The sequence below is a fragment of the Puntigrus tetrazona genome, chromosome 15 (genome assembly GCF_018831695.1).
Source record: "Puntigrus tetrazona isolate hp1 chromosome 15, ASM1883169v1, whole genome shotgun sequence".
In the NCBI taxonomy this organism is placed as follows: Eukaryota; Metazoa; Chordata; class Actinopteri; order Cypriniformes; family Cyprinidae; genus Puntigrus; species Puntigrus tetrazona.
Window position 1 is genome coordinate 20,279,981 of NC_056713.1, and position 22,041 is coordinate 20,302,021.

The 22,041-nt window shown below is 37.3% G+C and overlaps 4 protein-coding genes and 1 pseudogene across 4 annotated transcripts; all 5 read right to left on the reverse strand.

Annotated features, from left to right (window-relative positions):
- Positions 1-162: 162 nt before the first annotated feature.
- Positions 163-1,762, reverse strand: LOC122358700 (C3a anaphylatoxin chemotactic receptor-like). Its single transcript, XM_043258547.1, has 2 exons — positions 1,759-1,762; positions 163-1,184 (listed from the first exon to the last, which is right to left on the reverse strand). Exons 1-2 carry the CDS (start codon positions 1,760-1,762, stop codon positions 163-165), a joined length of 1,026 nt encoding a protein of 341 aa, XP_043114482.1.
- Positions 1,763-3,239: 1,477 nt separating this feature from the next.
- Positions 3,240-5,833, reverse strand: LOC122358701 (annotated as a pseudogene).
- Positions 5,834-7,881: 2,048 nt separating this feature from the next.
- On the reverse strand, positions 7,882-10,480 carry ctrl (chymotrypsin-like). The gene is given in 8 exon segments (XM_043258682.1): positions 7,882-8,073; positions 8,076-8,096; positions 8,319-8,449; positions 8,550-8,730; positions 8,970-9,051; positions 9,141-9,220; positions 9,368-9,471; positions 10,337-10,480. Coding segments are annotated over 8 exon segments (837 nt in total). The 5' UTR covers positions 10,434-10,480; the 3' UTR covers positions 7,882-7,932.
- Positions 10,481-11,275: 795 nt separating this feature from the next.
- On the reverse strand, positions 11,276-14,054 carry si:dkey-238d18.3 (chymotrypsin-like protease CTRL-1). The gene is made up of 7 exons (XM_043258358.1): positions 13,924-14,054; positions 13,645-13,808; positions 13,441-13,520; positions 13,211-13,292; positions 12,748-12,931; positions 12,489-12,619; positions 11,276-11,714 (listed from the first exon to the last, which is right to left on the reverse strand). Exons 1-7 carry the CDS (start codon positions 13,967-13,969, stop codon positions 11,553-11,555), a joined length of 849 nt encoding a protein of 282 aa, XP_043114293.1. The 5' UTR covers positions 13,970-14,054; the 3' UTR covers positions 11,276-11,552.
- A 520-nt stretch (positions 14,055-14,574) lies between these two features.
- On the reverse strand, positions 14,575-21,779 carry LOC122358907 (heat shock cognate 71 kDa protein-like). The gene is made up of 9 exons (XM_043258877.1): positions 21,619-21,779; positions 19,583-19,792; positions 19,180-19,385; positions 18,133-18,285; positions 17,396-17,951; positions 17,112-17,314; positions 16,313-16,511; positions 15,976-16,208; positions 14,575-14,974 (listed from the first exon to the last, which is right to left on the reverse strand). Exons 2-9 carry the CDS (start codon positions 19,785-19,787, stop codon positions 14,774-14,776), a joined length of 1,956 nt encoding a protein of 651 aa, XP_043114812.1. The 5' UTR covers positions 19,788-19,792; positions 21,619-21,779; the 3' UTR covers positions 14,575-14,773.
- Positions 21,780-22,041: the final 262 nt, after the last annotated feature.

Sequence of the window (22,041 nt, forward strand, 5' to 3'; positions counted from 1 at the left end):
AAAACCCAGCAGGAGTTTCTAAACATTTCATTGATTCAACTTTTCCACTTGTATAATGCATTTTATGACTGTATATATTGTTGAACCTCATTTGTATAACTCATAAATGAAAAAGTGTGGCTGTCAAGGTAAAAAGGCTGAGTCATAATTGTCGAGTTAACTTTAATGGCTTGGTTTTTGATCCTGGCAGCCTGCAAGCATAGCCATAGGGATGTCTTTTGTTTGCTTTGAGACTTTGAAGTCCAGATGATCCTCAGCGAAAGCCGTCTCCAGCACCAGCTGAAGAGACTGTTTAAGTTTCTTCTTATACTCATCACACATGAACACATAAAGGAAGGGGTTCAGACTGCTGTTTAGAAAAGCCAGGCAGTTCACTACAGCTTTTGTTTTTAATAAAACCTCCTTAGCGGACTCACTCCACTGATTCTCCTTTGCGCTTATGCAACAAAACTTATGAATGTGATAAGGAAGCCAGCATATGAAAAAGGCCAGGACCACAGCTACAATGAGACGATACGATCTGAGCTGCTTCCCCCTTTGGAGGGTTTTGACTCGCACTCCGATTGCTATATATGAAGATGCAATGATCAGGAAAGGGATGAGGAATCCCACTACGAACTTATATGTGACTAAAGACTTGTAGAATTGTATAGAAGTTGGAGAGTCAGAGATTCTCTCCGGCTCTGCTGTTGAGTGGATGATGACTGCAGGGATGCTACAGCCGATGGATAAAGCCCACACAATCTTGCAGATGATTCTAGCTTTGAACACTGTTCGATTGTTCTGAGTCCACACGATCACCCATGTGCACAGGCATCGGTCCAGACTGATAGCTGTCAGCAGAAAAATGCTAGCGTACATGTTTAGGTAAAGCATCAAGTGGATGAACCTGCTATTGAAGCTCCAAGCCATCTTGCAAAGGACTAAAATTAAGGTCGTGATCAGAGCTGAGGAGAAGATGAAGTCTGCAATTGCTAAGTTGAGGAACCAAATGGAGTTGACTGTAGTCTTCATTTTGTAGCCGGTCACAAATATGATAAGCCCATTTCCGATGAGACCCACAACAAGGATGGACAAGTAAATGCATAGTTTGAAGACATTGGTGCCTGAAAAGCCTTCGGTTTGCACGGTGGAATTGTCTGTTATGAATCTAGTGAAATTTTGTGGTCCAAAAGTAGTGCCCGCTACTCAAAAACAAGAGAAAATGCAATGAGTGTTGGTTTCTGGAATCTCAAAACATTTTATTGTACATTTTACATTTTACATATTACAAATTTCAGATTACAATAGCATTGTGCGATGAAATTTTAAACATTCATGAAATAAAAATGTATTCATTGTAAGTATATACATTAAAATAACATTTTCAGTAATTTTGCAACAGAAAAAAATTAAAACATGATGACATTTTGAAAAATAAAATTCTGTTCTCAAATGATATTTACCTACATTTTGCTGTTCATGTGTAAATGTTGTATGAAGATTTAATTTTGTGTAGATAATCATAGAAAAGTCATTTAATTGAAGTCAAAGGTCTGGGTCAATGTAATGTACAAAAAAGAAAATAATCCACCAAAATCAAGCAATGAACAGACAAGCAATCTTCATAAAACAAAACATAATACAAAAACTGAAACCAACTACTGAGACACTGTCTGCAGTTAAGAACACACTATTATATAATAAAAAAAAATCTTTAATAATAACATTATTCAACAAGCACCAATTATGCATAAAACACACAAATTAGATTCTTACCCATTTTCTTCAGTCTGTGTCGAAGCCCATAAAACCTCTTTGCATCTGCTCTTTTCAGTGGACAGTAAAGAGCTAATGATGAATTCCCCTTTACTTATGAAAGAGTGATTGTGGGATGGAGTTAAAAGAGAAATATGCTTCTACAGAAATCTATTTGTGCAATTTTAAGTTTTATTTCTGCAGTGTGAATGAGAAAAGCGTTAACCAGAAACACCATCCGAAACTAGGCCATTTATATTTGGAAGCTCAAAGAGCCCTCCCTACAAGTGAAACAGGCAATTTCTATAGGCTTCAAAAACAAAAAAAAAGAGAGATAGCAGAAACGTTAGAAGCGGCCAAATCAACAGTGTTATACATTATACATTAAACATGAGAAAATAAAGAACCCACTAGTGACCTCAGCAACCTAAAACATGTCCCAAGGAGGACAACAGTGTTGGATTCTCTTCGTGGTAAAGAAAAATTATTTTACAACATTCGGCAAGGTAGCTTTGTAATTGTCAAAGACTACAATCAAGAGAAGAGAGCAATACAGAGGGGTTCACCACAAAGGTGCAAACGAGGCCATCTAAAAAATCCAGACCACTTATGGAAAAGCATTCTTTGGACAGCTGGAATGAAGATCAACTTCAACAAAGTTTGGTGAAGGCTTGGAAGAGCTCATGATCCAAAGCAACATTATCTGTGAAACATGATGGAGCAGTGTGATGGCATGATAATGCACGGCTTCTAGTGGCACTGCTGGTGTTTAGTGATGACAAATGGACAACAACTCAAAACATACAGCAAAAGCAACCCAGGGGTTTTTGAATGCAAAAAGTGAAATATTCTGAAATATTCAGTCTCCTGATTTCAGCCTGACCGAGCAGAGCATGCATTTCACTCACTGAAAACAAAACTAAAGGCAGCCCTGATAGCACACGTACGTCTAGGAGTCGTCTATTTGACGTCCGCATTTATATCTGCAAGACATATATTTTTAGATTGTTTGCTCATCTGAAATATATTTATAGGACGTCTCCTTTTAGATGTCAAAGACGCCTATTGGACGTCTTTAAGATGTTTATGATTTAGAATGTATGTAAAGACGTCTGTAAGACGTCTGCCAGACGCTTGTAGAAAGCAGATGCTTTCTTAAAAAATCTTAAAAAATGCTTGAGTTTGCACACTTATTATCAGAAAAGGTTCAAAAAAGTATTGTCTTTTGTTGTTATGGGCGTGAATAAAGTTTTATTGCATCTCTGTATGCCTGTGTGTAAAACAACAAACTGACAATTTATATATAAAATATATATATACGGGTGACTCGTTATCGAAAGATACTATACTGTGACACAGGATATCTAAAGATAAACTTTCACTGCAAAGGTAAAGTCCAATTTATTTTTGGGACACTGACTTCATTGATCACAAATCTGTACATATCCTTTTGATACACTATTTACAACAATAATTCAAAAACTGTAAGACAACAAGCTACTTTAGACCTTGAGATTGATTTTAGTATTGTTTACTCCTCTTTGGTCAAGAAAGCATTGGGGTCTTTTGTCATCTTCGTGATCCAGAAAGTCCAGATGTTCTTCGGCAAAAGCCATTTCCAGCACCAGCAGCAGAGACTTTTGAGCTTCTTCTTATACTCATCACACATAAACACATATAGAATGGGGTTCAGACAGCTGTTTAGAAAAGCAAGGCAAACCACAAAAGGTGTTGTTTTAGATATCACTTCTCGAACATTGACGTTCTGCATATTCTTCACAAAACACAATTTGTGAATATGGTAAGGGAACCAGCATACAAAAAAGGCCAGAACCAGAAATATAATAAGACGGTAGGACCTGAGATGTTTCCCCCTCGTGAGACGTTTGACTCGCACTCCAATAGCTAAATAAGAAGATGCAATGATCAGGAAGGGGATGAGGAATCCCACCATAAACCTGTATGTGAACAGAGACTGTAAGTCTAGATACTTGGTGCAGAAATTGATGACAAATGGAATGCTACAGCCGATGGATAAAATCCACACTATCATGCTAATGATCCTGGCTTTGAGTAAAGTTCGTTTGTTCTTTGCCCACACAATCACCCATGTGCACAGGCATCGGTCCAGACTAATAGCTGTAAGAAAAAATGCTAGCAAACATATTTAGCTCCGTCATGAAAGAGAGAAGCTTGGACAAAATGTAGCCCAGTGGCTTGCCAAAGATCAAGACAATGCGTATGACCGGGGTGAAGGAGAAAAAGAAGTCTGCAATCGCCAAGTTGAAAACCAAATGGAGTTGACCGTCGTCTTCATTTTTTGTAGCCGGTCACAAAGATGACAAGACCATTTCCGATGAAGCCTAAGATGAAGATGATCAGGTAAATGCATATAGCGAAGATCTGGAGGCTTGAAAAGCCCTCGTTCGCCTGTGTCACGGAGACGCTAGTCAGATTATCATTTTCCAAACTTGTGCACACTATGCAGAAAAGAGATTAAAGTATAGATTGAGAATTGGTTCTGGAGCAAAACAACATGCAAATTAAACAATTTGTGGCACATTTGACTAGAAACACGTTTTTTCTGTTACAAATACTGTACTATATTTATTTATTTTGCATTGAAAATCAGCAGAATTAAAGAAAAATGCAAGGATTTGACACTTGTTATTAAAGTTGAGCTTTATGCAACGTTATGAGCAAACGTACCCTTCTTTCTAGCAAAGAATAATTTTTACTGTATAGCTTTAGATTACTGTGTCTCATACTTAACGCTCTGTCCAGGCATGCTCTCGCAAACGAGTAAACACTTTTGTTTTATGCAAACTAATTTCTGTATGTATGCTCTCCCACATTTACAAACATCTGAATTCAGAACATCGGATTCAAAACGAGGTAAGAAAAAATTTCAGTGAGTCTGTGTCAGTGACAACTCTTCCTGCTAGATCTGAGGCAACACTGGTTGCTGTCTCGGAGACAAATTCTACGGAATTTAATGAAGTCCACAAACAATTGCAAACAATATAAAGTCACCACCAGAGTCTGCTGGCGATTTTTGACGTCTTTGGAGCTTAGCTCTATAAGTGTGCAATTCATTAAATAATTTTTTACAAATGTTTACGGACAGGAAGGTTGATTAATAAAGTATTAAAAAGAGACAGAATATGAATATGACACAAATATGAAATTTAAATGAAGATGACCACATACATACGCAAATTTCAAAATCATGAAATGTTTCCATTTACGGATGAAAACCAACCAAACCAAAACTTATATAAATAAATTGCATAAATTGTGAAAAATAAGTAAAAAGGATCCTGAATAATTTTCCTCGAAAGCAAACTTTGCCAGCTCTTACCCAAGATTCTAACAAGAATAGCCTGCTGATTGCTGCATTGCCCTCAAGTTTCTCAAACTAATAGTGTTACCAAATTAGCTGTGAATTAGCTCAGATCCGTCCCTGTACTGTCTGAGTCACTCTTCCTGAGAATGCTCATACACTCTATTTTCTGTTTTCTTAAATAATTATATTACCTTGAAGCATCCATTCCTCCACAAGTGCCTAATTTAGTTATGGGTCTATTCTTTCTGATTTCTGAAAACAGTTTGATTATATATATTGTACACATTTATCTGCACTCACACGAAAAAACAGGTATCATTATCTCTTTCATAGAATAACCGACTGAGATGGCATTACTGTCAGTCAAAGAACCCCTGTGGATTGTGAAAGCTGATTTTCAGTCTGTTCTCATTCTGCAGGATCTATTTGTCGCCTTTGATACTAATTTGCTTTCCCACTTCCGTACGGAATCCAGGAAACTTATCTCTTTCATAAACATTTGACTGTATTCTAACTTGAAAAGAAAACAAAACCTTTCACTTCCTTAATCCCTTCTGGCTCTAGATTGTAGAAACTTGTATTGCAAGCACTTCCTGTGTCTGTTTGCCTCCATATGATGAATCACTTATTACATTTCCTTAAGCCGTCTGCTAAATCAATACATTTAAATATGTGTTATTTTTAAGATTAATAAGGATAATAAACAAGCATGTTAAATTGGTATATTGCACAGATGAAACTCTTACCCATTTTCTGTAGCTTATTGTCAGTGCACAAAAACTTGGTCAAATAAAGAGCTTGAAGTAGGATCTCTTCTACTTATGTGAAAAGCTCATGAGTGAATGAAGGATGTTGCATGTACATTTTGTGGTTCATTAACTAAGAATAACTGCATGACTTCACAGGATATTTTTCTTTGGCCTATATACATCTAACAGGCCATATATATATATATATATATATATATATATATATATATATATATACAGGTGTCCTGCGTTGGTTGCCAGGGATGTGGGCATTCCCCACCTAGGACTTCAGTGGCATCCTACGTGAACTAATTCTTAATACTATGTGACGCCACAGCTATAGAAAGCATAAATATTACATGAAAATGCAATATAACAGAGCCCGCCATCACAGACAGGTATCTCATGTAATGTTAATGCTGTCAATAAAGCTAGAAACCCATTCAATACAATTCAACAAATTGCCGCTCATCCTCACGCTGAATCTCTACATTCTCTGTAAACCCTGAAGATGATTTCTAACGAGAAGTTGAACATGTGTACGTAATAAAGTGGTTATGGCAAACGTCAAACCTGGCATGACACATCTCGCTGTCTCTGAACTGAATGTAATAACCTAATAAAAAGAGAAGCTATGAAAGAAAAACTAAATATGTTCCCCTTTTCCGCTCAGCATTTGTTTTCTGTGCAGGCCTGTGGTCTCAGAACTTGTTAAAGGAACCTTGGGTTTGTATGGATTTACATAACATAAATTATGTCCCTTATTGGAAATATGTAGAAAAATAACCATGAATGGTTTATGTTATTAAAAAAAATTCACATTATTATATATATTTTGGATTGTGGGAGGCGCCATTATTCTAAAGATGTAAAATGGTTGCACTCTAAAAATAAAATATGATGACCACAGCAAGTGAAAGAGCTTACAGGACATGATAAATATATAACCATAGGCTTAAACCCATTGCTGTACCATGATTTTTTCACCACAAGAAGTCTAAATGCCCTGGATAATGAGGGAAATTCGCGATGAGAAACTCCTCCAGCGGCTGCAGCGAAATAATACGCACAGATATGTTTACATCCTAATGGGGTGACGTAGCATTTCTTGTCCCAGTCGTTTGTAATCTCTTACGGTAGCTGTGGTCTACTAAAAGACTCTAAAGTTGAGAGGGCAAAGAAACAGTCTTTAGGAAGTTTTATTCGTCTACAGGCATCGTCCCATTATTTTGTCCGAAAGTCATTCATCGCTTCTCTTGTTGCCCTTTGATTGAAAAAAAATGCAACAAATCTGAACTGTTTATTCTGAGCTGGATTGTGGTAAGAGCTCCAGTAGCTCACCGAAGGCAACCATTTGATGTCAGTGATACAGAATGCACATAAAAATGGCTTAAAAAACAGGTTAAATAGCATTAATTTCCACGGGTTTCTATTACATATTTCAGTAAGAGACTATTTATGTTATATTAAGCTATAAATGTCTTATAGCCATTTAAGACATCATGTAAACATCTATTTGACAGAACTGGAACCACCATTATAGCCCAGTGATTGGAATTTGTGAAAATGTGAACTGTTCATCATTGACAATGATAAGAAATGCTTTTGAGCAGCAATGTTTTCTGAAGAATCATGTGATGCTGAAGACTGGAGTAATGATGCTAAGATTCTGCTGTGCCATCACAGGCATAAATTGTATTTTAAAATACACTGAAATAGCAAACAGTTATTTTACATTATACTAATATTGCAAATTATCACTGCTTTTTATCAAATAAATGCAGCCTTGATAAGCATAAGAGGCCTCTATCAAAAACTTTAAAACCTTATTGACCCCAAACCTTTGAAGAGTAGTATAAATTGTTATCAAATGCATGCATGTAATCTATGATAGTTTTAGTTGTTTATTACTATTAGACTTTCTCTTTTGGTCATGCTTCCTGGAAACAGTTTTATATCATCATAACCACTTTACTATCTTTTTAACTCATGCGTATATACCACTATTTTATTTTAATTGCTTGAGTCATTAAGCAACTTTAGAATGTGTGGGGTTTTTTGTAGTATTTTTATTCGCCTTATGTTCAGAGAGTCAGAACTTTAGTTGTAGGCGACAGTCTGGTCAATCCATTGGCGGAGATAAGACACGCGGGCGTAGACGGCTGGGGTGCGAACATTGCAGTCGGTGGTGCCCCAGGACACGATGCCCACCTGATACCAAACACCAGCACTTTCACACACACCAGAGGACCACCAGAATCACCCTGTAGTTCACAGACAAACCAATGCAGACACATTAGGACCAAAGCACTGTATATATGCATTCACAAGTCACAAGCCTCCTGGTTTTCAACCAAAATATCTTAAAATGTGTCCCAAAGACTAACAAAGCTTTTACTGATTTGGAACGACGTTGGGTTAACGATTAATGACAAAATCTTCAGTTTGGGATGGAGTAACCGTGTAAGGTATCTGTCTTCATATACCTGGCAAGAGGAGACACCGGAGGCTCCAGCACAGATCATGGCATCTGTGATTCTGCTCTGACCCCAGTATTGCTTGCACTGAGCGGGAGTGATAAGAGGCAGCGCGGTCTGCTGCAGGATACGAGGACTTGCTGTGAAAGCAGAGCAAATACAAGAAAATTAAACCACTTTTGGTCATTTTCGAATGTTTCCGAATGTTTTAAGTGTTGATGATGATGATGATGAATGTACAGGTGGTTCCAGTTTTGCCCCATCCAGTGGTGACACAAAGAGTGCCGGCGGGGATGCTGGAGGTGGAGGAAGCCAGACACACAGGAGAGATACGGGATGTCAGCTGGGCTGGAGAGGACAGTTTGAGCAGAGTGACGTCATTGTTGAAGGTATTACCATTGTAGTAAGGATGGGTGATGGCCTACGGTGGAAAGAAAATTAAAAGGTTAAAAAGGTTATACAAATCTAATAAACCCAACATATTAGTGAGCTCAAACATATAGACACGATACGGTATACAGTGTTAAAAAAAAACACATTTACAGAAACATTAATGGGTAATGAGGTAATGGAAGCGATATCATAGAACCAAAGCAATGCCATCAGCAGACAGTGACTCGAAGTAAAGGGATGATGAGCTGATATCATTAAAGCTTATACCTTGGAAATGCTCATCACTTGAACTGCCTCAGCGCTGGAGCCGCGGTCATGCTCTCCAAGAATAACATAGTGATATCCAGCCCTAGGGTGGGAGATAAGTTAAAAATAGATGCACGGAAAAGCATCAGGCATGGTATGTTATTGAAGTAAAACCGACTCAAATGTTCTTACCTCACACCACAGTGGGCAGCAGTGACCACCCAATACTGGTTGATCAGGGATCCTCCGCAGAAATGGAAGCCATTGGATTGCTGGTTTAGGCATTATTAATTACAAATAATATAACTTTAGGTATGATTAACACATTGTTGGAAAAATACATTTTCCATGCATCTCAGCATGTACATATTAAATGATAAAGGACCCTAAAAAGTATATTTAAAACTAGTAAAAATTACCTGGAGAGAGACCTGCCAGGGCCAGGAACCAGACACTGCATTCTCTCCATTAACAATTTTGCTGTAGCCACTAATTACTGGCTTAATTGCAGGCACTCCACAACCTATATAACACACAATAATGGGTTATTTGTCAGTTCTTGAGACATTTTTTTGTTTGATTACAAAAATATATTTTGAGCCTCAGAAAATCCTGTGATTGGAAATAAATACAATATAAAATAATGCTTTTTATTTATGTAATTTATTCCTTTGATGCAATGCAGAATTTTTATCAGCTGTTACTTTTATACACTGTTGCGTGCTAGCGATCCTTCATAAATCATTTTAATATGTTTATTTATTCTTTGAATTATCAATGTTGGAAAAAGTTGTGCCGCCAATCATTTTTTTGGTGTCTCTGATTTAAAACCTTTTTCAGGATTCTTTGATGGATAAATTTAATTTAACACATCCTTGGAATAAAAGTATGTCTTTCAACATTATTAAAAATAAAAATTGACCCTAAACCTTTGAACAGTAGTGTATATTGTTAGAAAACCTTTCTATTTGAACTAAGTGCTCTTAATTGTTACCTATTATTGATAAAAGAATCCTGAAAAAAAGCAATATTTGTTTTCAATATTAATAATAAATCAGCATATAAGAATCATTTCTGAAGGATCATGTTACACTGAAGACTGGAGCAATGAAGCTAAAAATTTAGCTTTATATCACAGGAATGAATAAAATTTTAAAATGTATTCACATAAACAATTTTATTTATTTTAAATTGAAATAACATTTCACAATATTACAGTTGTTCTGTACTTTTTATAAAAAAATGCGGCCTTGATGAGGATATATATTAACATATAGATCAATATTAATAACAATTAATAACAAGTAAATTTAGAGGTTTTAAAGTAAGCATAATCTTCTAGTTGACAATGACTTTTGCTACCTTCATTGTAAACTTCCAAAACTCACCCAGAGTGGAGGCCACCAAAGCAAAACAGCTGATGATCCAGAGCATGGTGGAGACAAGTGAGTAAATTCTGCTGATGTTCCCATGGGTCTCTCCCATGCTTTATATTCTCCTCAACATCTGATAAAACTGGGAATTCATCAAGGTGCTTCCATGCAGCTGGCAGAATCTCAGAGCTCTGGAACGTTCATATCTTGTTTAGTAGAGTCATGTGACAAAAAGTGTGTTGAAATATTGACAAGAACAAATGGGTGAAGTGAAAAAAAGGTCGGCTTCCCAACTTTGTTGAAACATTTTGTTTCCTGAATGCAGCATTGAGACACCTAAGATTTAATTCTTTTACCTGTAAATATATAACCTGAATTTCTTGTTGACCCCATATAATCTTTCCAGGCAGAAGATACAAAAAATAAAATGCAAAAAAAGGAAAAGTATTTCATCTTTGATCTTATCTTATACTAAATAAGTTATTTTTTATTGCTCAGGATGTTTTGTGGTTGTTTAACACCATTAAACAATTTGAAAAGATGTTTAAAACATGTGGATTCTAAGAAAATGCATAGAAGGTTAACTCTCTTTAATGCTGACACCATGGGAATGCTCATAGTCTGCACAGGTTTTGTATCATGATCATGATCTACAAGGACAACACAGACAAGCAGACATATGTGTAATGTCTTTTCTCAGTCAATGCAAATATATGATGAATAGCTTTTAGTATTAGGTACTGGAAATGAACAGAAGTGCATAAACAAGCTCTTGTTTTAGCTTGGATTTATTGCACTTAATTGTAACACCTGATTTAGGAACTGATGTTATACATGTACTAAAAGTCATTCCAAAATGGTGAAAGGTCTAGCACCATTTGTTTACATATGCCACTTTTTTTTCTAGTGAACCAAAGTTAGTGTGCCTGTGCATTTTAACACATAGTCAAGGCGTAGTAGGAAGACCCTCATTGCTTTATTTAATTATTATTCAGCCATAATTATGTATGCATACATAGGCTCAGTATCATCAAAATGTAATTCGAATGAAAACAGATACATTGTAGATATTTATGTTATAAAGTGCTTTTAATAATTATGTTGTCACAATATCAATTATTTCCAGTATTTAAAGCAGTAGCTTTACAGTGTTATAAAGACACATTTGTTTACTAATGTATGAATATTCAGGCAAGAGAAAAACCAATATTATGAGACTTAAGCTGGTGCTCTAGTTGACTCTAATGATTTCGCTGATCCATTGGCGAAAGTAAGAGACACGGGTGTAGGCAGCTGGACGGTCAGTGCTGCAGGATTCATGGCCCCAGGAAACAATGCCCACTTGGTACCAAACACCTGAACTCTCACACATCAGAGGACCACCAGAATCACCCTGCAGTGGATACACAGATATCAGCGATTAACATTGTGATTTTTATAAAAAATCTTAATTAATTTAGTTTGCTTTTTTAATTAAAATAAGTTTTCTCAAATATGAAAATTACCCTATAATTTTCTCAACTCCAAGCCATCCTAGGTGTACATGATTTACTTCTTTCAGACAAACACAATCTTAGATTTTAAACAAATTATCCTGGCCCTGCCAAGCTTGGTAATGCTGGTGGATAGTGGCCGTTATTTTGAAGCTCCATATATCTCTATATAACCTCCATATAAGCTCCATATAACCTATTCACCTCCAGAGGTTAACACATGTCTTTTGAAGCAGGTTTTTGTAACAAAAATATTACATTTTTTACAAGCTTAAAAAAGCTATTACAAGTTGATTGACTTCTACAAACGGCTGTATGCACGTTTATGCAAGAGTTCGGGTTCTGGCTTCTTGGATTATCTCTGACTGGACCTTTGATGTATGCAAAAAGCCAACAATCTGCTTCAAAAGATCTGTTTTAACCGCCCAGAGCCATATAGGTTAGTTTTACAACAGATATATATGGTTTATGGAGCTTCAAAATAATGGCCACTATCCATCAGCATTACCAAGCTTGGAAGAAGCAGGATAAATAAAAAGTAACTCAGGCTGTGCTTGTCTGAAAGAATAAAGTTATATACACATAGGATGGCCTGGGGGGTGATTAAATTATGGGTTAATTTTCATTTTTGGATGAACAACTCCTTTGAGAGCTTGTGTGTAATATATTTATACCTGGCAAGACGAGGCTCCAGAGGCTCCAGCACAGATCATGGCGTCTGTGATACTGTTCCTACCCCAGAACTGCCTACACTGAGCTTGACTCACTATTGGCACAGTGGCCTCCTGCAGAATTCGAGGATTTGCTAAAAGCAAAAAGAATAATGTGAGACAATAATTGCCTGAATGGTCGAGCAGTTTATCTTGTGAATCCAGAACATGTGGGTATTGAAAATGTTCTAATGTACACAGGTGATAAGAATCGCAGACATACGGAGGGATTCAGTTGCGCCCCAGCCGGTGATGACACAAAGAGTCCCAGGTCGGATGCTGGTTAAGGAACTAGGAAGACATATAGGAGAGATACGGGACGTCATCTGTACTGGACTGGACATTTTCAGTAGTGCAATATCATGATTGAACTTGGCCTGTTTGTTGAAGTCAGGGTGGGTGATGACCTGTAAGTATAGGAAGAAAATAGGTTTTTATAATTTAACAAGATTTTTTTAAATTAAATTATTCATCAAGGGTGCTATCATTTTTGAATTGATCAAATTGACAGTAAAGACAATTTTAATGTTACAAAAGATTTCTATTTTGAATAAATGCTGTTTTTTTACTTCCTATTCACCAAAGAATTCTAGACAAAATTCTAGAAAACAATGTCAAACTTTGGAACAGAGTAATTTTAGAGTTTAACTTCTGCTTTAATACAGTAATATCACTGAAGAGGATACCTTGGTAATTTTCTTGACTTGAATAGCTTCATTATTGGAACCAAGATCGTGCTGTCCAAGGACCACATAGTCATTCCCAGGCCTAGAAATACAAATCAGGAAAGGTCTAAAACCTAAAATACCTGGATAAAATGATAGATAGATAGATAGATAGATAGATAGATAGATAGATAGATAGATAGATAGATAGATAGATAGATAGATAGATAGATAGATAGATAGGTTCTTACTGAACTGAACAGTGGGCAGCAGTAAGGATCCAGTTTTCATTGATCAGGGAACCACCGCAAAAGTGCTTACCTTTTGATGTCTGTATCAAATATAAAGAATTTCATGAGTACATCATTATGCATAGAAGGAGGCCCACCACCACATACTCTAAGAAATTGATCCACAAATATAAACAAAGACTGTCTTTAAACTTGTAACACTACCTGAATGGAGACCTGCCAGGGCCATAAGTAGGTGATATCTACAGGATTTCCCCCAACAACACTTTCATGTTCTTTTGGCTTTGATTTTTGAACATCAGCAAAACTTATAGATCTTTTGGCAATTTCAGCTGCTGGGTAACGCATTGATTGACGCACTCCACATCCTATTACCATAGTTCATAATGAAACAAATGAAAAAAAAGATCATAGTAACATGCCATGTTTGTAGACGTGTTTGTATGTGTGTGTATTACACCTTTTATCCTAATAAAAACTCACCCAGAGTAGAAGACGCCAAAGCAAGGAAGCTGAGGATCCAGATCATGTTGTACACAAGCACCTAATGTCTTTCAGCTGTTCACATTAGGTCTCTCTCCTGCTTTATATTCTCTGAAGCATCTGTAAACTTTCTCTATTTATACAGGTGTTCTATGCAGTTAGGAGGAGCCCAGGAAAAATTGTGTTTGTCATATGAGGAAAAGAACAATTCAATATGTAATTATTTTTCTTCCTCACACGACTGACTGTTATAGGTGGGTCAGCCAAACAGAAATACCTGCCTTTCTAAAAACAATGCATTCTGTTGCAGAAATGTGAATGTTGCATATAAAGTACTTTTTCAAATGTTTTAAAAACTTAAAACAGACCTTTACATTCATTCTAGCATGAAATGAGACATGAGACAAGATATTAGGGAAAAAATATGCTTTATTTTTTTATTGAGTCATACAGGAAACTGATTGAATAAACTGCTAAGCAGTGGTGTAAAAACCCTCCTTGTGGAATAATAATGACTAATGAGTATAACAGCTAACTGAACTGTAACTGAAAGCTTCAAGGCCTCACCTCAGCTAGGTATTTTGTTGTAATTATAGCATGACTAACCTTGTAGCCACTGAATAATAGCTTACTGATAGAATTAGGGATTTAGAAACATGATGCTAAGAAAATATGCTCTTACTGTTTTGGAAGTTCCATATTGCTTTGGTCACAAGCTATAAGATGGTTTCATTTGGCACATCTGACCAATGTGAGGTGATAAGAAGCCTGTTTGAAATTTGCAATTTTTTTTGGATATTATTTTTTTTTTGTCTTTGTGTAAGCCTTTATGTTCTGGTTCTGGTCAAGTTTAGTCCACTTCCTCAATGGTAGGGCCAGAGGAGGAACCACTTCCTGCCCCTCCAGGAAAGCCCCCAGGCATTCCACCCGGCATTCCCCCTGGCATTCCACCTGGCATGCCTCCAGCGCCTTGATAGAGCTTGGTGATGATGGGGTTGCACACTTTTTCCAGCTCCTTCTGTTGGTGCTCATACTCATCCTTTTCGGCAGTCTGTAGCACGGGACATAAGAAGTCCTGTAAGATGCTCATTGCTCTGTGGGGTGGCTCATTGCTCAATACAGTGTGTCTGATCCCTTTTCCTGGAGCTATACCAACAATACATATTTTTCAAATTTTCCTAATTACAAACACCCGGGCCTGTAGTCTTAAAGATTCTAAAATGTTCTCAGACAGCTCCTAATTTAGTTTGAAAATGTCTAACTATTAGTCTTAGTGCTTAAAAGTGATTCAGGACTAATCTCAAAGCAAATCTGAGCGAGGAAAAGACAAAAACTTTTGATAGTGAGAAGGCAGAGTTCACCCCATTGCTATGACACAGTCCTCTGAACACTGTGATTAGTTGGTTGTCTAAGAAGTAGGGTCTTTTATAAGCCTTCACTTTGAAATTATCGGCATTATTTTCCTGTTCTCTCTCTCTCTCTTACCTTGCTTATAGAAGGTTGGGACAGACCTTCAAGAAATCTTCACTGCTGCATAGTTGTATTCTTCCAGTTGCTAAATATGTTAATTTATCAATTTCGTACCTTAAGACTTATTTTAAGGGTTAAGATGCTTTCTGAATTAGTTTGTCTTTAAAAGGATTTTTTTTTAAAAAACCCACATTTCTAAGATTTTTTTTAGATTTTTTTTACTTCCAACTCTTAGCACTATGTTTTTTTTTCCAAATACAAACCTTATTCAACTCATCTCATTAGTAAAGACTCCAAGACCAGAAACAGATGGGTCAGATAAAAGAGACATGCCAAATATGTACTGTTGGTGTACCTCCAGGAACAGGGTTGGAAAACACTGGCTTAATTATCTCTTTGTAATTGGGTGAAACACCATAGGTCGTTACATAAACAGGTTTTATTTCCTCAAGGTAAAAATATTGAATAAAGCTCTTTCAATGACATAATCGTAATTAAAAGGGATAGCCTTAATTCTATAAACAAGTGTAACCTGTACAGTAAATTAGCATTCAAGTTAAACAGTTTACGGTTGTTACCTACCTGGTTCCTGTCCAACCAAGATATGACTTCATTGCATTTGTCAATGATAGTTTTTTTGTCCTCTGCACTGATCTTATCCTTCAGCTTGTCATCCTCTACGGTGCTCTTCATGTTAAAGGCCATGGACTCCAAAGTGTTCTTGGCAGTGACCTTCTCCTTCTGGGCGTCATCCTCTGCTCTGTATTGGTCCGCTTCCTGTACCATGCGTTCAATTTCTTCCTTGCTCAAACGACCTGAAAGAAAAGATTTGCAAGAAAATCACTGTGAAAACCAGAGACTGGAAACAAAAACTTAATAAGTATAGAGTAAACTTTTTATCCAAGATCAGGACAAATACCTTTGTCATTGGTGATAGTGATCTTGTTCTCTTTGCCAGTGCTTTTGTCCACTGCGGACACATTGAGAATGCCATTGGCATCAATGTCGAATGTTACCTCAATTTGTGGCACACCACGAGGAGCAGGAGGGATGCCAGTCAACTCAAATTTGCCAAGAAGGTTGTTATCTTTTGTCATGCCTCTCTCTCCCTCGTAGACCTAAGGGTAAGAAAAACAGGATCATTAACACGTATATAGCTGTTGTCGGACCTCAGTGATTTGAGTTATTTAAAAAATACTTAAAAACCTATTCATCTGCTTCAGAAGACATGCATAGAGGTGTATAGATAAGCTTTACAGTGGATATATGCGATTTATGGAGTTTCAAAATAACGGCCACTATCCACCACCATTACCAAGCTTGGAAGAGCCAGGAAAAAATTTTAAAACTCTGAAAAAACTGTTTGTCTGAAAGAACAAAGTCATATACACCTAGGATGGCTTCGGTGGTGAGTAAATTATGGGGTAATTTTCATTTTTGGGTGAACTATTCCTTTAAGAGTTTCTGTCTGAACTGGTCTTTACCAACATATATGTTTTGGATGCTGGCTTAAAAAGCTTTCTTTACAGACTTGCAGCAAGATTTTCAGGGTCACACAGTTCCATTTATTCTTTTTTTTGAAGTCGAACAACCTGAATATGATGGTCCACTAGGTAGATGTGCACCAAACCACCTTGGAAATTGAAATTCATGCTGGTCTGAGAAGCAGGCAAACAAGACCAGGGAAATATGAGTCTATTACAACGACTTTAATTTACCTGGATCAGTACACCAGGCTGGTTGTCTGAGTAGGTGGTGAAAGTCTGGGTTTGCTTGGTGGGAATGGTGGTGTTCCTCTTAATTAACACGGTCATGACACCACCAGCTGTCTCGATGCCCAGAGAGAGAGGAGTAACATCCAGCAGCAAAAGGTCTTGGACGTTCTCCGATTTATCACCTGCTAAAATGGCTGCCTGTACAGCTGGTGAAATTTGAGGAGAGATTACTATGCCATAACAAAAGCGATTACTAATCCATGTAGAGTAGAAATTAAACCTCTTACCTGCTCCATAAGCTACTGCTTCATCTGGGTTAATGCTTTTGTTAAGATCGCGGCCATTAAAGAAGTCCTGAAGCAGCTTTTGGATTTTGGGAATGCGAGTGGAGCCACCAACCAGCACAATATCGTGGATCTGTGCCTTGTCCATCTTGGCATCACGAAGAGACTTTTCCACCGGCTCCAGTGTACCGCGGAAAAGGTCAGCATTGAGCTCCTCAAAACGAGCTCTGGTGATGGATGTGTAGAAGTCGGCACCTTCGTACAGAGAGTCGATCTCAATGCTGGCCTGCGTACTGGAGGAAAGGGTGCGCTTGGCGCGCTCACATGCTGTCCGCAAGCGACGGACTGCACGTTTATTTCCAGTAATGTCTTTCTTGAACTTGCGTTTGAACTCTGCAATGAAATGGTTGACCATTCGGTTGTCAAAGTCTTCACCACCCAGATGAGTGTCACCGGCAGTAGACTTGACTTCAAAAATGCCATCCTCAATTGTCAGAATGGACACGTCGAAGGTGCCGCCGCCCAAATCAAAGATGAGGACGTTGCGCTCAGCACCAACCTGTAGTGAATAAAGCAGCAGTTTAACCTTTCTGTGCTGAAGGATAATCTGAGATTCTGGAAAAAAAAAACTAGATGCAACTTAACTGAAATATCATTACATGGAAGTTTACCATGTTTACCAACCTTTATTTAAACTATTCACTGAAATGGGTAAAATACAGCTTAGGATATCTCTATACCTTTTTGTCCAATCCATATGCAATGGCAGCCGCTGTTGGCTCATTGATAATACGGAGGACATTAAGTCCAGCAATGGTTCCAGCGTCCTTGGTGGCTTGGCGCTGAGAGTCATTAAAGTAAGCAGGCACTGTAATGACTGCATTTGACACTGGCTGAAACAACAAGATCAAATCATCATTAGCATGATCCTGTTTAGCATATATAAAGTGTTTTTTAGTGAAGTAGTTTGTGTGAATATTAAATGGAAGAGTCTTTGTTCAAAAATAATTTTGCTCATGAAGAAACAAGACATGCTTACAAGAACAAATCTTATAAAAGACGTTTGAGAAAACGTTTGATAGCAGTACATTTACAGTCTTGCTGACACTAATGATTGCAATCAAGTTTACATACTTCCTGTAACCACCGTTATCTTCAAATATCTCTCCTACAAAGTGGAGGTATGTTTCTGCACATAACATGCACAAAACAAACTTCAGTCTGTATTAGGTATATTTTTAACATAATGCACGTGTTGCAGAATCAGATATGAATCTGCGGTGAATTTTAAAATCCACTTTCCAAATATGATTTGTGTGTTTGAACTTGTGCTGCAGATGTTAGTGTTTACCACAGCATGTGTGTTTCTCTGTTTTGGTTTGACACGTTAGTATGGGGTAAAGTCTTTATATCCTTTATAAATCATGCACAACTCTCCTCAGTTTACAAAAAAAAAAAGATTATATATGTATATATATATATATATATATATATATATATATATATATATATATATATATATATATATATATATATATAGTTTCAAAACAGAGGTTGTTATTTTATAAACAGTTCACAATATTTGCCAGTATTTTCTGAATGTCATCCTCATAGGCTCGTAATAACAAATCTTTGATTCTAAACTCACACTTCACACATTTTCTTGCAAACCTAATGACAATGTGATCGATATGCTATTTCCTGTGTGCTTGAATGCATGTCATATGCAAAACATTAAACTATTTTAAAAGTGCTTATTTACAGTGCTTTTGCAAAGTTTTATTCACCTTGCCTAGGTAAGCCTCAGAGATCTCCTTCATCTTGGTGAGGACCATAGAGGACACCTCTTCAGGGTAGAAGGATTTGATCTCTCCTTTGTACTCCACTTCCACCTTGGGCTTACTACTATCATTGATTACCTTAAAGGGCCAGTGCTTCATGTCAGACTGAACCACTGGGTCATCAAAGCGTCGACCAATCAATCGCTTGGCATCTGTTGAACAAATAAGGTGCATTCAAAAGACAAAATGACAAAAAACAAAAGCGTTGGGTTCTGCTAACAAAGTTTTACAGTGTGTCTCACTTCACTTTTAGTATTATAATTATATTACCTACGCTGCCATCCAATGGAGAACAGGAGCATAAACAAGTGTTAATGTGATTTAAGAAAAATGCATTACGCTGCCTTACCAAACACTGTGTTGTTGGGGTTCATGGCTACTTGGTTTTTGGCTGCATCTCCGATCAGTCTTTCGGTGTCAGTGAAAGCGACATAGCTGGGGGTTGTTCTGTTCCCCTGGTCATTGGCGATGATCTCCACCTTACCATGCTGGAAGATTCCCACACAGGAGTAGGTGGTGCCTAAATCAATACCCACTGCTGGACCTTTTGACATCTTGCCTGGACCAGATGACCAATAGTTACGTATAAGAATAATGACAAAAAAGGAAAGTAATTACAAATTATGCAGCATATTATCCATTATCAAGTGAGAAAGGGATGTTTTAAGCTTAACAGATTCACGCTATATATTCCTAAATGTATGATTGCAGCGCATCACCTGTTTACATGCCGGCTATAGATTCTTTGTAGGCCTATATATTGTACTATCAAGCAGGGATTGAAATGAGCTTTCTTTTTCGCTCACCAGCCAATTTGGCTACTACATTTTTAGGTTACCGGCCATTCATTACTTCTACTAGCCAAAACAACAACAACAACCAAAACGTGAAAAAAGTTAAATAATAAATGTTTTGATATTTTAAACATGTTGAATACTGATTTTTAAAATTATTTCAAACAAAAAGAGCCTTTAAATGTAAAATTAAAACCTACAGTAAGTCACTGTTAATGCGATTGAACCGAATCATTTGAACTGTTGATTCATTTAGGAACAAAACGCCGTCATGTTGCTTAGAGACACAAAGCGATTTTTGTTGGCTCTTGATTTTAACCTAAATATATATATATATATATATATATATATATATATATATATATATATATATATATATATATATATATTGCTGTTGTTTTAGAAAAAATACATTTACTGCTTTTTCAACCTGACCTGGTATCAGGATATCCGTGTAAACTGAACGGGGCCCACTTCCAGCCATGTCGCCGTTTGTTCATGCCACCCTAAACTGTCAGCTGCTTTAGAAAGCACTAGATTGCCTGCTTGGCTTCGTGCCACGACTGTGTGTAACAGCAACTGTGCAGCTCCGTCAGTGCACTCTGCTTACTTAATCAATTGTAATAATTATCGTAATTCATTATAAACAGTAGTGCCTTCTTTATCTTTTAATAAAACATTGTGAAATGCAAAACCAAACGGGTCATCGCACATTAAACAGGAAGTTTCATGCCAGAGCAAATCAAATAAAGGATTTTAGCAAAATCCTCAGATGAGAAAAAAAAAAACAGGCTTGACAAAGAAGCAGGTTGTTTCTTAAAGAAGATCAGTCGTCATGAGACAAGAGAACTTTGGAGAAGTTAAGAGACACAAAGAATCTAGTGCTGAATGGGTCATGTGGCCTGCAACATCCACATGATTTGCTGCGTCTGCATGTGTGGCAGATGTGAGGGGGCAAAATTAGTCTGTAGTTCTTGGAATAAGGGGGCACACATATATATAGAATGATATAAATAGTGCAGTTTTTTATTGCAAAACAAAAACTTTAATTATAATAAATAATATTAAGTAAATATATGATTAATCATCCAGCACCATGGGATGCACATAATAAAGTTTTTATGATTTTGCAAATAATGTTTATTTCCCATACAAGCTTTGAGTTATTTAATATATTTTTGATTGCTTTATCATAATTCTAGAATGTCAAAAGAGTAATAATAAAGAACCAGTAGGTGTATCTAAACTTTAAACAGTGTCCTCAATGAATAAACGTGTTTCTCCTTCTAGCACAGGGCTTTCAAACGATCCCTGGCACTTCCTCAGAACATCTCCTGCATCCATTTGGATGTCGAGGTTCTAATAATAAACATAAAGGCACTGAAATAAAATGCTTTACTTCTGGGAATTCCTTTCTGGTGCCAAACTGATTTTAATGTGTGGTTCTCTTCTTTTTAACAGTTTGCACATCAGAACAAATGAAAAAAAATGTTTATGCAGGGCTTCCAAAACAGTCAAAAACAGACAGAAGCAGACAGAACAGAACACCCAGCCAGGCTGCTTGCAATCGAGCTTCAAAGAAAGCTTTTACCTTACTGAAAAAGTTGTGTTTGAGAGGTAATGGAGTGTAACGGGTGTCCTTTCCCTCAGATCGGGGTCTGCCCTCGGCCAATGCCCTGCTAGAGCTGGTCCTGGTGCCTTTTGCACTCCTGCACTGCTGGACTCAGAGGCAGAAGCCCTGGACTCCTGTGTGTATATAGCCACGGCGGGCCGGAGAGATTCCAGCATGAAGTCACCTGACCTCACAGCGCAGAGAAAGTTCCAGGCTGCAGATCTCATGTGCTCCAGCCTCGCCAGAGAAACGTCTGCCATTCAGAGCAAGCGACGTCTGCCGGCACCAGGGCACAGAAGACGCTTGTTTTCATTCACAGGTCTTTATTACGAAACAAATGCGGTGCACCTTTTTTTGCAAATGAAATTTTTGTGGTGTTTTGCCTCCAAATGCCGGTGGTGC

What these genes read in the sequence shown, in the direction of transcription:
- si:dkey-238d18.3 (XM_043258358.1), bottom strand. Translation starts at nt 13,969, where the DNA reads ATGATCTGGATCCTCAGCTTCCTTGCTTTGGCGTCTTCTACTCTGG. An exon ending in CCTGGCAGGTCTCCATTCAG is followed by an intron (nt 13,521 to 13,644) that starts GTAGTGTTACAA and finishes TATTTGATACAG; the next exon opens with ACATCAAAAGGTAAGCACTT. An exon ending in AAGTCAAGAAAATTACCAAG is followed by an intron (nt 12,932 to 13,210) that starts GTATCCTCTTCA and finishes CTATACTTACAG; the next exon opens with GTCATCACCCACCCTGACTT.
- LOC122358907 (XM_043258877.1), bottom strand. Translation starts at nt 19,787, where the DNA reads ATGTCAAAAGGTCCAGCAGTGGGTATTGATTTAGGCACCACCTACTCC. An exon ending in CCCCAACAACACAGTGTTTG is followed by an intron (nt 19,386 to 19,582) that starts GTAAGGCAGCGT and finishes TTTGTTCAACAG; the next exon opens with ATGCCAAGCGATTGATTGGT. An exon ending in CTGAGGCTTACCTAGGCAAG is followed by an intron (nt 18,286 to 19,179) that starts GTGAATAAAACT and finishes TTGTTGTTTCAG; the next exon opens with CCAGTGTCAAATGCAGTCAT.